The 15,165-nt window shown below is 47.3% G+C and overlaps 1 protein-coding gene across 2 annotated transcripts in view; it reads left to right on the forward strand.

Moving 5' to 3' along the window:
- Adgrd1 (adhesion G protein-coupled receptor D1) overlaps positions 1–15,165 on the forward strand; it is a 117,006-nt gene that overhangs the window by 7,831 nt on the left and 94,010 nt on the right. Inside the window, exons 3-5 of one of the 2 annotated variants that reach the window (XM_031338066.1) lie at positions 4,335–4,418; positions 6,777–6,872; positions 8,766–8,888. In XM_031338066.1, coding sequence (XP_031193926.1) covers positions 4,335–4,418; positions 6,777–6,872; positions 8,766–8,888 — 303 coding nt within the window. The remainder of the gene's footprint in view (positions 1–4,334; positions 4,419–6,776; positions 6,873–8,765; positions 8,889–15,165) is intronic. The other variant, XM_031338067.1, reaches the window with a different exon arrangement.

The raw sequence follows: 15,165 nt of genomic DNA on the forward strand, positions 1-15,165 counted from the left end.
CTCCCTCCCCTCCCCTCCCCCTCCTCCTCCTTTTTCTGAGACAGGGTCTCTGTATATAGTCCTGGCTGTCCTGGAACTCACTATTTAGATCTAGCTGGCCTCAAGCTCACAGAGATTCACCTGTCTCCTGAGGCTAAGATTAAAGGCCTCTGTGTGTGTGTGTGTGTGTGTGTGTGTGTGTGTGTGTGTTAGAATCGATGTTCTCCTTCTGCTGTGGGATCTGGGGATTGAACTTAGATCATCAGGCTTGCCTAGAAAAAAGCTCTTTTACCTGCCGACCTATCTGGTCAACTTGGTGTGGTTTCATTGTTGCTGTTTTCCCCTAATGATACCAATTAAAGAACACTGTAAGCTTACTATAGCTGCACACATCTGTAATTCTAGTACTTGAGAGGTTGGATCAGGAGGATGACAGATTTGAGGCCAGCTTGGGCGAATAGGCAAGCATACCCATTGTCAACAAACAAAACCACTAGAGTCTGTGTGTGCTCGAGTGTGTGTGTGTGTGTGTTATTGGGCATGGAGCGCACCCATTGTTAACAAAGCCACAGGTGTGTGTGCCTCTGTGTGTGTGTGTGTGTGTGTGTGTGTGTGTGTGTGTGTGTATGTGTGGTGTGCATGTGTTGCTGGGCATTGAGCCCAGGGCTTTTCACATCCTAGGCAAACATTCTACCAGCAAGCTTCGGACACAGCTCTTTTAAACACAGCTCTGCCAACGCATGCACACCATTCTTCATGACTACTTCAGCCACATCTCAGCTCACTCCACAGATGCTCTGATTATCTAGTCAGCTCTCCATGGATGAACATCCAGGATGCTCTCTGTTGTTTGATCCTGTGGGAACATTCCACAACAAATACTTTTATAGACAGGTCTTTGATTAAACATTTGAGAGCCTCATGAGGATAAAATTCCTAGGAGTGGAGTTACTTCATCAGAGAGAAAGTGCCCTTAACCTCCACAGAGACCTGGCCAAATTGTTCTCTAGAGAGGCTGAACTGGTACGCACTCCCTCTGTAGAACTGGCCAGCCTCATACATCTGGTCTCTTGGTTGCCATTCCAGCAGGAGAAGTCTGGCAGCCTGTCTGCCATAGTCTTTACAAGCGAGGGGAGCATGGGAAAGGTTGGGAGAGTGAGGTTGCTCTATGAGTAAAAAACGGTGCGGTGCGTTTCTCTGCCTTCGACTGTCTTTCTGTGCCTAAGCTTCCTGTTGGTTTCCTTAATAGGTTTTCGCTCTTTCTCCTTCCTTTCTTCCTTCAGTCTCTCCTGATCTTTTTCCATCTCCTTCCCTCCCTCCCTTCTTCCCTTCCTCTCTCCCTCCCTCCATCTCTTTCTTCCTCCCTCTCTCCTTCCCTTCCTCTCTCCCTTCCTTTTTTCTTTGCTTCCCTCCTCCTTCCCTTCCTCCCTCGGTCTCTTCTTTTTTTCCTTTGGTACCCTCTTCCCTATCTCCATCTCCCTCCCCCTTCCTCCTTCCTTATCTCTTTCCTTCCTTTTTTTTCCTTCTTTTTTCCTTTGGCTCCCTTCCTTCCTCCCTCCCTTCCTTCCTTCCTTCCTTCCTTCTGTCATTCCTTCCTTCCTTCCTTCTGTCATTCCTTCCTTCCTTCCTTCCTTCTGTCATTCCTTCCTTCCTTCTGTCCTTCCCCACCCCTTCCTCTGCTGTCTAAGCATTGAATCCAGGTCTTCATGAATATTAGGTGAACACTGGACCACTGACTCATATGCCTATCCCATAAGAAGTTTATTAATGTAGTAAATTGAATACATCTAAAAAGAGAAGTCAATGTGTTTCTGTCATATTATATATATACTGTGCGTGCAGATGTTCCCTCACAGTTTGGTTCTGTTTGTTTCCTGTATAGAAATTTACAAACTTAGCTAAATATAAAAACCTCAGAAAGCTTCTATTTATTTATCTATCTATTTGAATCAGGGTCTTGTGCAGTCCAGGTCGACCTAGAACTTACTATGTCCTGGAGGCTGGCTCTGAACTTCTAATCCTTCCACCTCCCAAGAGGGAGGAAAGGATGTGTTGGGGTGATGGAGATGAGGGAGCACTGGATGCTTATTTCAAAATGTTATTATGGAAGGCCAGAGAGTGTTCCCTAAACCTTCATTATGTACAGGTACAAGGCCCAGGTCATTGCACCTGGCTCACCCTTGTTGCTGTTGTTGATTTTTGAGACAGGATTTCTCTGTGTGTATTCCTGGGTGTCCTGTCCTCTCTCTGTAGACCAGACTGACCTGGAATTTACAGAGATCCACCTGCCTCTACCACCCAAGGGATGGGATTAAAGGCGTGTGCCTCCACACCAGGTCTCACCATTTGTTTGTTTGTTTGTTTTAAAATAGGGTCTTACTATGTGGCCTAGGCTGGCCTCGAAAACAGAGATCCCCCTGCCTCTGTCTCCCAAACTGAGATGAGAGCTATGAACCATCCTGTAGCGGTGAACTGGTTAAACCGTTCTGGCCCCCTGGCGGGTAGTGCTTAGGCTGCACCCTACCCAAGAGCATTCTGGATTCTTGAATGAAAACACACACGCATACATGCACACACACACACACACACACACACACACACACACACACGCACGCACACATCCCAGCTAATTTTGATGTGCCTTGGCTAGCTCAATGGTTGGGCACTTCTAAACCTCTTGGGGGCTAGCACATATTCCCTGGGACTAGCACACACCCCCCTCCAGTAATCTTGCTGAACACCTTCTAAATCTATATTTTATCTTTGCTGCTCTGTTACCTTCTGGGGAGCCCCAGGATCTCATAGGGCCGAATTTCCTTTCTACCCACATTGCTGGATTATTTTTCTCCTGCAGCTCTTAAATCTGATCCCTCTGCCTCTGAGTCACGGCGACTCTCCTCTCCCTTCTCTCTCCCTTGGTCCCTTGGCTGCACAATCTAAAAGTCCTGCCTCCATCTCCCTGTCCAGCCACTGGCTGTACAGCAATTCTTTATTACCAGTTGAAGCCAGCTCAGAGCATGAACCCTCAGGTCTGGAAATGTGGCTTTTGGGAGACAAAAGCATTAAGACAAAGCATTAGAACCAATTCCCAACACCATCCCACCCACTTCTAGCACAGCTTTTGTGTTACACTCATGTTGAACCATCTGAACCTACCAGTGAGGTAGGAACTTATTTCTTCCCAGACGCCCAATGACTTCAATTCCTGTGGTGAATAAATCTTTGATTTAAAATGCCATTTTTTATCATAAGCCAACTTTCTAGATGCAGTGGAGTCACCTGTGGCCCCTCCTCCTACTGAACATCTGCCTATTTGCGTGGCACCCAGCGTCTCTCACTGCAACCTTCCTGCTCCTCCTCCTCCTCCCCAGCTCCTCTCAAGACCTCTGCTGCCCTCAGCTGTGCAGCATCCCTGGTCCCTCCCTTTACCCGCTCCAGGTCCTCTTATTTATTCTTGGCTATGGCTATTCTTGTTTATTTTATTTTTTTATGTTTATGTATGGGAAGTGGTGTGTGTGTGTGTGTGTGTGTGTGTGTGTGTGTGTGTGTGTGTATTCCTGGGTGTGTATTCTCATGGAGGACTTTGCATGTCTTCTTTATTCTCTTATGTTTTGGCTAACTGGCTGGTCTGAGAGCTCCCAGGGTCCCTTCTCTGCCTTCTCCGTACTGGGATTACTCCTCCTCTAATTTACCAAGCATTAACTACCACACCTGGCTTCGGGTGGGTCTCAGGGATAGAATAACTACTCAGTCATACCCACGTGGCAGTCAATTTGCCAACTGAGCCACGTCCCCAGCCCTCTAGCAGGAATTTCACTTCTCTGCTTTACAAATAAGGGAAGGATGTGCTATCTTGCGGGATACTGTCAGAAGACACAGGGGAGTGTTTGTCAAGCACCTCTGTGAGGCCCAGAGAGACATTGGGGTTAGCAGCTACCTCTTGTAAACTCATTTGAAACCTTGTTTCGTTCTGTGGTCCAATTATATAAGATGTTGCCTGTAAAGCCACTCCAGGAAACATCCAGATAATAGGTGTTTGTATCTTTCCTCTCCACTAATGGGCAGCTGCCCTGTACCGACAGACACGGGGCTTTTGTTTTCCTGAGTTAGGAGGAGCCCCTCCCTATTTGGCCTGTCCTACCCAATTAAGAAACTAGCCATTGATTTCTAATTTAAAGTGCTGGTTTTTGTTTAACGGGGAGTGTGTATTGAATTTTCCTAATGCCTTTGGCCAGGTCCGTGGGCATCATGACAATTTCACTCTTCTTCTGTTTTCAGGTGCTCCAGTGACAGCTCCAATCTTCAGCCCCTGCCTCCCTAATTGTGATTTAAACTTTTCCGCTTTTTCTCTGCAGGGTTTGCGGTTTTGGCTTCTGCTTCTCATTACTGGCCCTTGGAAAATGTGGATGGGATCCTTGAGCTTCAGGACACAACTGGAGGTAGACACAAGGAGATGGGAATGCCTGCAGGCATGGGGATAGCGCCTTCCAGGGGCTTAGGATAGTGGTAATGCCTCCAAGTACTGGGATAGCCCCTATGCTGGGGCTGGGGAGCCTGGAAAGAGGAACTCTCTAGATGTGTCCAGGACACATTAGAACTGGGGTGATTGAGATGGGTGAGCACTCTGTGGTTCACTGATGGTCACTGCCAAGTGTTTTATGAGATCATTTCGACATTAGGACAGAAGGGCAGGGTTTCCTAAACCTTAATTAATGTGGAACCTCTTGCTGTGGTGTGAGTCTGGGTGCGCATCCGTGGGTACACAGAGCTGACTTGCCACTACAAGCTGGTGTGAGGCAGGATGAACTTTGACACACTCTCTTGCTTTAAGGTCACAGAGCAAGGTGTCCCCTGTTTACCAACCATTAACCACACACCAGCTAGCATCTTCTAAGATGATCTTCCTGGTGCTAGATTCACAGGAGGCATCAGAGTCTCTGTCTTGATGAACTTAGACAACAATACTGGAGAGACCCAGGACAGCTATGGGTATATCCATTCCACGGAGAACTCCTTTTTAAAGAGTATTGATTCAGAATGATTTTTGGAAGTTTCCACTTTATTTTTTATATAGGTGTTGCTCTTAAGAATGTCAAATGTGGATACACACACACACACACACACACACACACTGCCATTGTTCTGTAGATACACAAGTTCCTATGCAAAATCATTCAAAACACTGCTGGCGGCCATGTTACCCACTCCCCATCCTCTTCCTCATTGAAGTGATTTATGTGCAGTGGGAAAGCGGAGGCAGAAGGTTCTAAGGTGTCTCCCTAAAACTTTGAAGCCCAGAGCCTAGTGAGATGGTTCAGTGAACAAAGGTGCTTGCTGCCAAGTTTCATGACTTGAGGCCAATCCCAGGGACCTACGCAGTAAAAGAAATGGATCCTGAAGATTATCCTCTTATGGTAACATGTGTCCCCAAGGTAATACAAGCCCCATTTTTGAAAATAAAAAAAAAAGAGCTGGCAATATGGTTCAGTGGGGAAAGGTACTCCTTGTCAACCAGAGTTCTATTGCCAGGACCCACGTGATGGAAGGAGAAGACACATTCTCCTCAAGTTGTCCACTGACCTCTATATACAAGCTGTGTCATATGAACATGCACACATGTATACATGGGCAATAGATAAGTTTTTTTTTTAAAAAAAGCAAAATAAAATACAAATCTATATTTTTAAAATTAAAAGTAAATTAAAGCAAAAACCTCGATTCTAGAGCACCAGCTGAGGGCTTGGAACCAGTGGTGGGCGTGGCCTCTGGGAAGGGCTCCATCTGAGTATGCGGATGCTCCAATCCTTTGTGGGCCCTCCACGACACTGGTAGCCCCTGCAGCTGTATGACAACCAGGAATTTTCTCCACTCCGTTTTAGTGAGGATGGCAGTACCATGCGCCAGCTGGTATGTTGGCTCTAGGGAAAACAGAGCATCGTCCTCTGTCAAAATCGAATTTTTCCCCCTCTGGAAGTCTTTACTCTGAAGCTCCTGAGAGGCAATCGCTTGATTAAGTGGAAGAGCGTTGTTCAGGACCCCAGGACCTTCATTCTTAGGTGTTTCAGTCCCCTTCCCCCACATGAGCTCACTGCTGCTGATTAAGTTAGTAGCTTCTGGTGTTCTGAAGTCCCATGACGTGCGGCAGGGACTGAGTGTGTTGACTTGTGTCCAAATCGTCAATGCCTCCACGTCTGTCCCCATGCTGTGCAATGTGGCGCTGGCACTGTGGCTTCCTGTTGGAGCCCCCTCTGCGGTCTGTGTTGCTGAACAGTTGTGTGTCATCGTGAGAGCAGCTCCCCAGGATGCAGAGACAGGCTGGGGTCTCTCAGCCCCTCTCAAGGCTGGGGGACAGCTGGATGGCTCTGGGTGCTACCTCCTGGCTGCACAGCCCTTTTGTCTGTGGCTGAACCCTCTGTTGTCTCGTCCACTGCCATCTCATGCAGCCGTTTTCCACAGCATTTCTCTCTCGTTGGTCCCTCACATCACAACCACATTCCCCGCTGTGTCTCCATGCTTCATACATGGCTGACTTCACCTCTACATCTCTCAACGAAGCATCCGCCTGGGAGTGGGAGCCAGCAAAGTGAGAACGTTATCTAGTAGACTCTGGCCGTGGTCAGCCATGACCCAACTCGGGGTCTATTGGAACTTGCTATTGATTCTGCAGAGAAACGTATGGGGAGCGTGGGGGGAAGGGAGGAGCCTTTCCTCTGTGTGCTGGGGTGAGAGATGTGCCGTTTCTGCTCACGTGTCTCACGTCACTCATGTGTTGTCCTCTCTTTTGTCCTTTCACCCAGCGCTGCGAACCCTCAACCTCACTGTGCCTCTCTCCCACAATGCTACTTTTGTCTTTACCAATGATTCTGCCTACTCCAACTTGTCCGCGACTGTAGGTGAGCACTGGGGCTTGGTCCTGTCAAATTTGGATCCCAGAGACGTTTAAGAAGAGCTGATCTAATCTGGTCCGGTAGGACCGACTCTCTTGGTTGGTAAAGGAGTGGGTGGCCAGGTGCAAGCAGTGGAAATCCAAAGAGAGCCAGGGCATCCGGAAAAGCCATGCAGGCTTCTGGCTTCGGAAGCCTTCCTGATGGCGATGTCTGGAACGGGCGGAGGCTCCTCTTCCACATCGCCAGGCTCTTTTGAATCCGTCGCTTGATCTCAGAAGCAAAAACAAACACAGCACAGATATTTTCTAAACATTGAAAATGAATTTTTTTTTTTCCTTTTTGGAGACAAGGTATGTGTAGCCCAGGATTGCTCCAAATTCTCTCTGTAGCTGAGGATGAACTTAAAAGTCCCGCTCCTCCTGCCTCCCTAGTGCTAGGATTCCAGGTGCACACCACCGCTCTTGGCAGAAATTGGATTTTTGAACTCATGGTGTTTGTGGAGTAGGACTGGGTGGGACGGGGTGTGTGTGTGTGGGAGGGCAGTAGTCCCGCCCAGCTCACAAAAACTGGAAGTTGATTTTAAAACACATCCTCCAAAAAAAACTGGTCTCACAAGTATCCCCTCAGCATTTCCGCAGCTGCTTCTGAAAAAAACACTTTAGGAGCTGTTTTAGAAGACACACCCACTCGAGTCACATGATTGTCAGTTAGACACCCAGAGCCTGTGATCCCCTTGAGCTCAGAGCTGAAGGGAGGCGAGCATCTGACAGGCGTAGAAAGCCAACGGGCGGGCGTAGAAAGCCTGTTCAGATCGTGCCCGCCTCTCTCTATCTTTTCTTAGCCCGTCACTTGATTTCTCTCTCCACTGTGGGCTGCTTGGCATTTCTAAATGATTTTACTAAGCAAGCAGTCTGGTTTAGGGGCCTGGGCAGTCTGACTCAATTATCTTGTGGCTAGTTATCCATTTAGCGAAGTGAGATGTAGCTTTCTCATGGCAATCAACGGGGACCAGAAAGTTTAAACAGTGGGACCCTTGGGGGCAAGGGCCATGTGACAGGGAGTGTTGCATTTAGTCAGTGGTACATGGGAGCAGAATGTCCAGATCCTGAATGCATACTTGGCCAGGATCCAGAAGGCCATGCACCATCACCTCTCTCTTCTTACACAGGTTGGGACAGCATCTGTGCCTACTCATTCTGGTGCATAGCAAGAGCCCCTCACCAGTAATTTTTTTTTTAATCTTCACTTATCTGTCTGTAAAGCACACAGTTGACTTTTGCCACAGCACTTGACAAAACAGGCTAGCTGAATGAGCCGTGCTGGGGACCCGGCTTTTCGGCTCTCTGGGATTGCTTTTGGCAGGTCCTTCTGGGACTTTCCAAATGGCGCTGTGGCTCTTCCTGGGTCTGGACATGGCTTTAAAGCTGAGGCTGCGTACACGGAGACCCTGGGATGCTTCAGTGAGTACCTGGGAAGGCTAGGAGGCAGCAATGGCCTCACACTTTAACCAGTGAGAGTGTTCCACTCAGAAAGCTCAGAGTAAGGCCGAGTGAGCGGGGACTCTAATAGCAGGGGTGTGAGTGGCGTTTAGGGTCCAACAGTAGGCAAATATATCTGTTACAATATTGTTACAGTAAAATGTAGGTTATGTGGACCTGACATTAATAGAAGGTAATAATTTATTCCCCAACACTTAAGCCTATGAATCATTCACATTCTCACTATCAATAATTAAATATTAGTGAGCTCGATTACTATCAGGGAATAAAGTGACATTACAAATGCATTATGAGGGGAGATAATGCTGGGCACTCATTTGTAAGTTGCTTGTAAGTCTGGTATGTGTCTTTAGTCTTCCAGGGACAACAACGTAGCTGACATGTCCTTTTCCTCTCTTAGATATCATGGAAGGCAAGGTGAACAAGGGTATTTACCTCAAGGAGGAGAAAGGGGTGACATTTCTCTACTACGGCAGCTACAAGTCATCCTGTATTAGCAACCCTGCCCAGTGTGGACCAGAGGGTGAGTTGGGGCTGGGGCGCATGCCAGGCTGCAGGTGGCGCCATGTAAACAGAGTCTAGGTGCAAGTGCATGAGTGCGTATGTGTGTCCTGTGTGGACCTGGAGGTGATTTGGGGCTGGGGTGTATGACACCCTGATAGTGGCACATGTGAACAGAGTCCATGCATCCCTATCTCTCTGTCTCTGGTGCATGTGTGTGTGTGTGTGTGTGTGTGTGTGTGTGTACTCAGTAAATGTACCCACGCTCCGGAGAAGACAACCGAGGGTCCTGTTCTATTACTCTTGCCTCATCCTCTGAGATGGAGTCTCCCACTGACCCTGGAGCTAGGCTGACAGCCCCAACAATCTTCTTGAAGTCTCACTGTAGCGTTGGGGTTATATGTGCACATTACTCTACCTGGCTTTTCTTTTAAATGTGAGTTCCAGACATCCGAACTCAGGTCCTCACTCCTGGGCAGTGAGCACCGCTGCCTGCTGGTTCACATCCCCAGCCTAAGACAGCAGAGAGTTCTTATCAGCCACAGCATGTGTGACATTGTCTGCTACAAGTTAGAAGTTAGAGAGAGGGAGGAGGGAAAGGTTGCAGCTGCTCCAATGTAGTCCTGTCCTGTGGACGGAAAGTTAGGACATTTGCATTACAGAGCCAGGAGATCCAAAATATTTAACCTTGGGGGAACATCCCGGTTTAAAACAGAGCCACTGAGTTATAGGTCACTCCGGTTGGGATGGAGCCCGGCCTTTGTGGGAAGGAAATTGATGGGGTGGCTCTCCCAGCGTTATTTCTGGTTCTGGGATGCTGATGATGGGTCAGGCCTGGCAGAGCAGGGTGTGCCTGTTAACCCTCAAACTGGGTTCACTTCTTCTTATGTGTTCATTGAGGGTGGCTGGATGGTGGGTGGACCTGCTCCAGCCTGTGACCTGCGTGCAGCTGGAAGTCAAGACAGATGTGTCAAAAAGAAGGCGGATTCCACCTCTCCCCTTAAAGTTGGAACTTCATGCAGACATATCCAGGCCACATTTGAATCCTTTGGGGACATCATCCTCTACCATCCAAGCCAGCTTCATGCCCTTTTCTTCTCTTCAGAACCTATTCATCTAGTTGGTTCTGTCTGCAAGTGTATGGGTGAGGGACCACCCACCAGAGCAGGGGCAACCTGCAGTGGCCACACCTCTGAAGACTGACTCCTCCCCCAGTAGTCATCAGCTGCCAATAGCACCACAGCTGGGGGTGGGACCTGATGAGCCCCTCCCCAATTCGTGTTGTAATGTTGACTGACTTGACCTTGGGCTGGCAACCAGAGCTATTGTGAGCTTTAGGTGTGACAACCATGTCAGATCCAGATGACAGCATTTCACAGCTCCTCTCTCCACTCTTATATTCTTTCTGCTCCCTCTTCTGTGACATTCCCCATGACTTGGAAGGGTTGATGCAGATGCCCTATTAAGGGATGAACACTCCATAGCCACACATCCTCGACACGTAGAACACTCACGAATCTCTGTATTAACCACTGCTCACTGCAAAAGGAAGCTTCTCTGACCAGGGTTGGCAGTAGCTCTGGTCTATGGGTATAAAGATGCATATTTAGGAGGCAGTTTGATCACATGTCCATTTATCAAAGCAACCTTCCTGTAAGGACTATGACTTCCCCAGCCACAGGCTGAGAACCAAGTTTATAGGACTCCAGGTATGAATTCCTTCCTGGGAGGAGGGCAGGCCTCCCATCCAATTAGAAGCTAGTTGGTTACCTCACAAACTCACACCACTATTACGCCCGTGGGCACATCTTGCCTGGCAGGTCAGTATTGTATCACGTAGGGTCCAGCAACAAATAAGAACAATAATTACCTTTCTTCCCTTGGTGGCCTGCATAACCCTCTCTGGCACTGGGAAAGCTAGCCAAGAATGCTTCCCAGGTCAGTCCTAGATCTGCTCTGCCACCAAAGTGTGCGGCATCTTCAGTAATAGGGTCTTACGGTCTAGTCACGGTGGGCAACCAAGAGCAAGGGCAAGAACCTGTGTTGCCTCAGCGATCTCTGAGGCCTCCCTGACTAATACCTAACTCGTTGGTGGGACGGACACTGAGATCATTGTTTAAGAACCCACATCTTACAAAAGCTTCATTGTTCACCTATGTCTGGAACTTCCTTTCAAATTCCTCTTTAAAATTATATATTTTAATTAGCTTACAAGGTAGTGACTTTCCAGAGGTACTTTTCACAGATCTCTAGCTTTGGTTAGCTCACCACCCCCATCTCATCCTCCCCCACCCCCATGTCCCTGCCCACCCCATCCCTGCTTAACCCTTTAACCCCCAGCATGCCTCACTCTGCTTTCATAATCCAGATATTCTCCTATCTCCTCGTACCTTTAGGCCTCTTCCCCTCCCCTTCTCAGGGGCCCCTTCTGGCTTCTCTACAGACACTCCAAATTAAACACACAAATCTAAGACTTCAAAGCGAGGCTTTGCTGTATGAAAGAGAACAAGAGACATTGTGTCTTTCTATGGGGGGGTGACCTCACTTAGTATAATGTTTTCCACTTCCCCCCATTCTCATGCAAATTTCATGATTTCATTCTCTTCTACAGCGGAATAAAATTCAGTTGTGTAAAGGTACCACCTTCTTATTATTCCTTCAGCAGTTGATAGACAGTCAGGGTGGTTTCATTTTCTGGCTATTGTGTAGAGAGGAACAGTGAACGTGAATATACAAGTATATCTGTGATTGGATGTAGAGTCCTATGAACATATCTATATGCCCATGGGTGATATGATTGGGTGGCAGGATAGTCCTATTTTTAGCTTTGCGAGAAACTATGGAACAACTTTAAATGTTCAAGTGTCAAGGTCTTGGTGTTAGCTAACCTACAGTTTGAGCTGGTCCTCAGTTCAAATGACTATCAAAATATATCAGGCTGGGCTCTCTCTCTCTCTCCCCCTTTTGCTTTCTTTCAAGATAAGAATTACAAGAATTCACCCCACGCCTGATTTTACGCAGTGCTAAGATCAAAGCTTCATGCACGCTAGGCCAACACTCTCCCCACTGAGACACATACTGAACCCAGAGCATCGGCTTCAGGGAGCCGGTTGTGTTCCTCCAGTTACTGTCTCCTTTACTACACAGAGCACCCATGTGCCTGAAGCTCAGAGTGGGAAGGGACTTTCTGGGGATCTGGGCTTCTACCTGCAGACCTGGGTCTCTGTTCGTGCTTCATTTACTTGGCAAGAGCCTCTGCCTCAGACCTTCGGTCCCTGTGTGGCAGGCAGCTCCTCCCCGGGGCTTGGTGATTGATGGTAGAATATTGTCATATCTCCTTTCTAGCCTCCGGCACTGTGGAGGGACTCTGCCTGGACCACCCTTAGCTCTCTGAGACCTTTTTAGTAGTGTTCTGCACAAGGCGGTACTCATGGTGCATTTAGTGAACAGACGCAGCTGGTCTGGCTGTCTCGTGGATGCTTCTGTCTTAACGTGGCGCATCCCCGACAAGGGGCTGTAGAAAGATTAGGATTTACCGACGCTAACAGGAGCAAAATATGGAACCAATGTGCTGTGTTATGCCTATTCCTTTCCCCTTCAGACTTCCTTCTCTGGGTTGATGATCTAAGCTTTTGACAGGTGCTCTTGTGGGCCCATTGTGAATCTTTCCACACCATGGAGATGCAGACTGATATTTCAATGAGGGCTTCTGCAGACAGGAGTCATTACTTTGCAGGTTGGCTGAGCTAAAATAAGTGGCTTCACCGGCAGAGTTCACGGCCCACTTTCTCCGCGTCCCGGTTCAACACTATCCTGAATTTTTAATTTTTATTCTTATTACCTAACACCGTATTGAATTTTTCATTTTTATTTCTCTTCCTGGGCAAGAGGCACATTTGGCAGAGACAGCATCATTTTGAGTTGAGTGAAAGGAATTCTTTTTTTTTTTTTTTTAAGCAGCCACATTTTTTTTTTCTTTGAGGGGTGGGGAGCGGGGGAGGAATGACTCCCATGAATCCTGATGGGGATACATTTCACAACAAAAATTTCACAATGTGTCTTGTTCATTTCCATACAAAACTGCTTGTTTCTGGGGCCAGTGAGGTGGATGGGGGAGGGGCAGGGTACCACCTGAGCCTGATGGAGAAAGGTCAGGAGGGAGAGATGTAAATCCCCTCCTCCAGGCTAGGGTGGCCTGAACCACACCACACCCTCAAGCCTCTATACTGCCTCTCACCATCCCGTATCCTGAGGTCTATCCATATCTATAGACATATTAGACATATAGATATATTAGATAGAAGGATAGATATGTTATAGAAAGATCTATAGATCGATATAATGATAGATAGATAGATAGATAGATAGATAGGTAGATAGATAGATAAATTTAATTTTTTAAAAAAATTTTCAGCTCTGATGTTAATCCTGGAGCAAGTGCTCTATCACTGATCAACATCTTCCACCTTCTTACTTTTTTTGTTGAGAGACAGGATCTCATTAAGTTGCCTAGGATTGTCTTGAACTCACTTGAGCTTATGATCGTCCTGCCTCCGCCTCCCAAGTACCTGAGGTGACAGACCCGCACCACTATGCTTGACTGGCTTTATTTATTTTTCCATTTTTCATGTACACATATGTGTGCATGTTTACATCTCTCTCTCTCTCTCTGTGTGTAGGTATATAGAGGCTTGAGGTTGGTATTAGGAATCTTCATTTGCTCTTCAACTTTATTTCTTGAGGCAGGGTCTCTCAATCAAGCCCAGATACGGTTTGTCTTGCTAGTCAGCCTGCTCTGGGGACTCTCCGTCTCAGCACTCCGAGGATGGGATTAGAGTCAGGCTGCCATGGCCAGGCATTTAAATGGGTTTATAGCAATCCAAATTCCAGAAGTCACACTTGCCTGGCAAATGCTTGAACTGCTAAGCCATCTCCTGGATCTTGATTTTCAGTTTGGAGTCCACCCAGAGCAATTCTGCGTTCTTACGGGCGCTGCACGTCATATTGACACATATATGCTGAGGACTAACCAGGACAGGGCAATTCAAGATCTGTCATCCCAAACACTCATCAATCGCTTATCATTTCTCGGGAGTGAGTGTTCAAAATCTTGAGATTCCTCTTGGATAGAGAAAAAAAAAATGACATGGAGGAATCCCAAGCTTGACATTTGTGCCAGATTCCCCAGGCTCGAGTTAGTCATGTGGGGACTTCAATACCAGCAGGCATGAGGCAGCATGCTTGTCACGGGGCCGTTGAAAGACTCATAAAGACAGACCAACCCATAACGCCTTGCATCAAAGATGGCTGGCAATGAGACACCGATTTCCATACCAGAGATTGGAATCTTCTAAACCTTTGTACGTGACCTCATTTGGCAATAACAGCGAAGTCAATTTGGTGTCATTTATATAAATAAGACCAGGGCAAACATCCCTATACCTCTCTCCCTCCTCCCCCTGTATCTTGATCCATGGTGGCCTGTGATGATTGGCCCTGGGGAGAACAGCTTGGCTCATTGACATGCTCACAGGCCAGGTTCAAGGAGTCAGGCAATTGTTTTATTTCTGTCTTTTACACACAGAGTTCAGCAGGTGGCAAGCTTAACATACACATGCACATGCAAACATACATATACAGTGTACATGGCTTGGAAGCAAGGCACAGGTTATTTGAAGCAGAAAAGCTACAGTGTAACCCCAGGGAGGCTTGTAACCCATGGAGGACTCCTGCCATGTCTGTGCCTTGATGTACCTGTATGAAAAGTGGGTTCAGACCTGCCTGTATACACGCCAGATACTCTTAGCCATCCAGAGCCTAGCTAGTCAGTTGTATTCTCTTTGTGACCTGACTCATTCACAGTGATGTTCGTAGGGGAGGCCGTATAATCCACATAGAGTAACACTCTTACCCCATCATGGAGTCTAGGTTTCAAACTTACTACAATAAACTACCCTGACAAAAAGAAACTTAGGGAGGAATATTTATTTATTTATTTATTTAAGTAAAAACTCTAGGTTATAATCTACCATTGTCAGGAAGTTAAAGCAGAAGGGAACTTATAAAACTGTCCCTCTGACCATATCCACAGTCAAGGGCAGAAAGAGAATGAATGTATGCATGTATTGTTCTCAGCTAGTTTTCTCTACTCCTATACAGTTTAGGACCCAAGCCTAGGGAATGGTGTTGCCCACTGTGGGTGGTCTGGGTCTTCTTACACCAGTTGAAGCAAGCAAGACAATCCATCGCAGGCATGCCCACAGACCAACTGGATCTAGATCATTCTCTATTGAGACTCC

Source organism: Mastomys coucha, unplaced genomic scaffold, assembly GCF_008632895.1.
Source record: "Mastomys coucha isolate ucsf_1 unplaced genomic scaffold, UCSF_Mcou_1 pScaffold22, whole genome shotgun sequence".
Taxonomy (NCBI): Eukaryota; Metazoa; Chordata; class Mammalia; order Rodentia; family Muridae; genus Mastomys; species Mastomys coucha.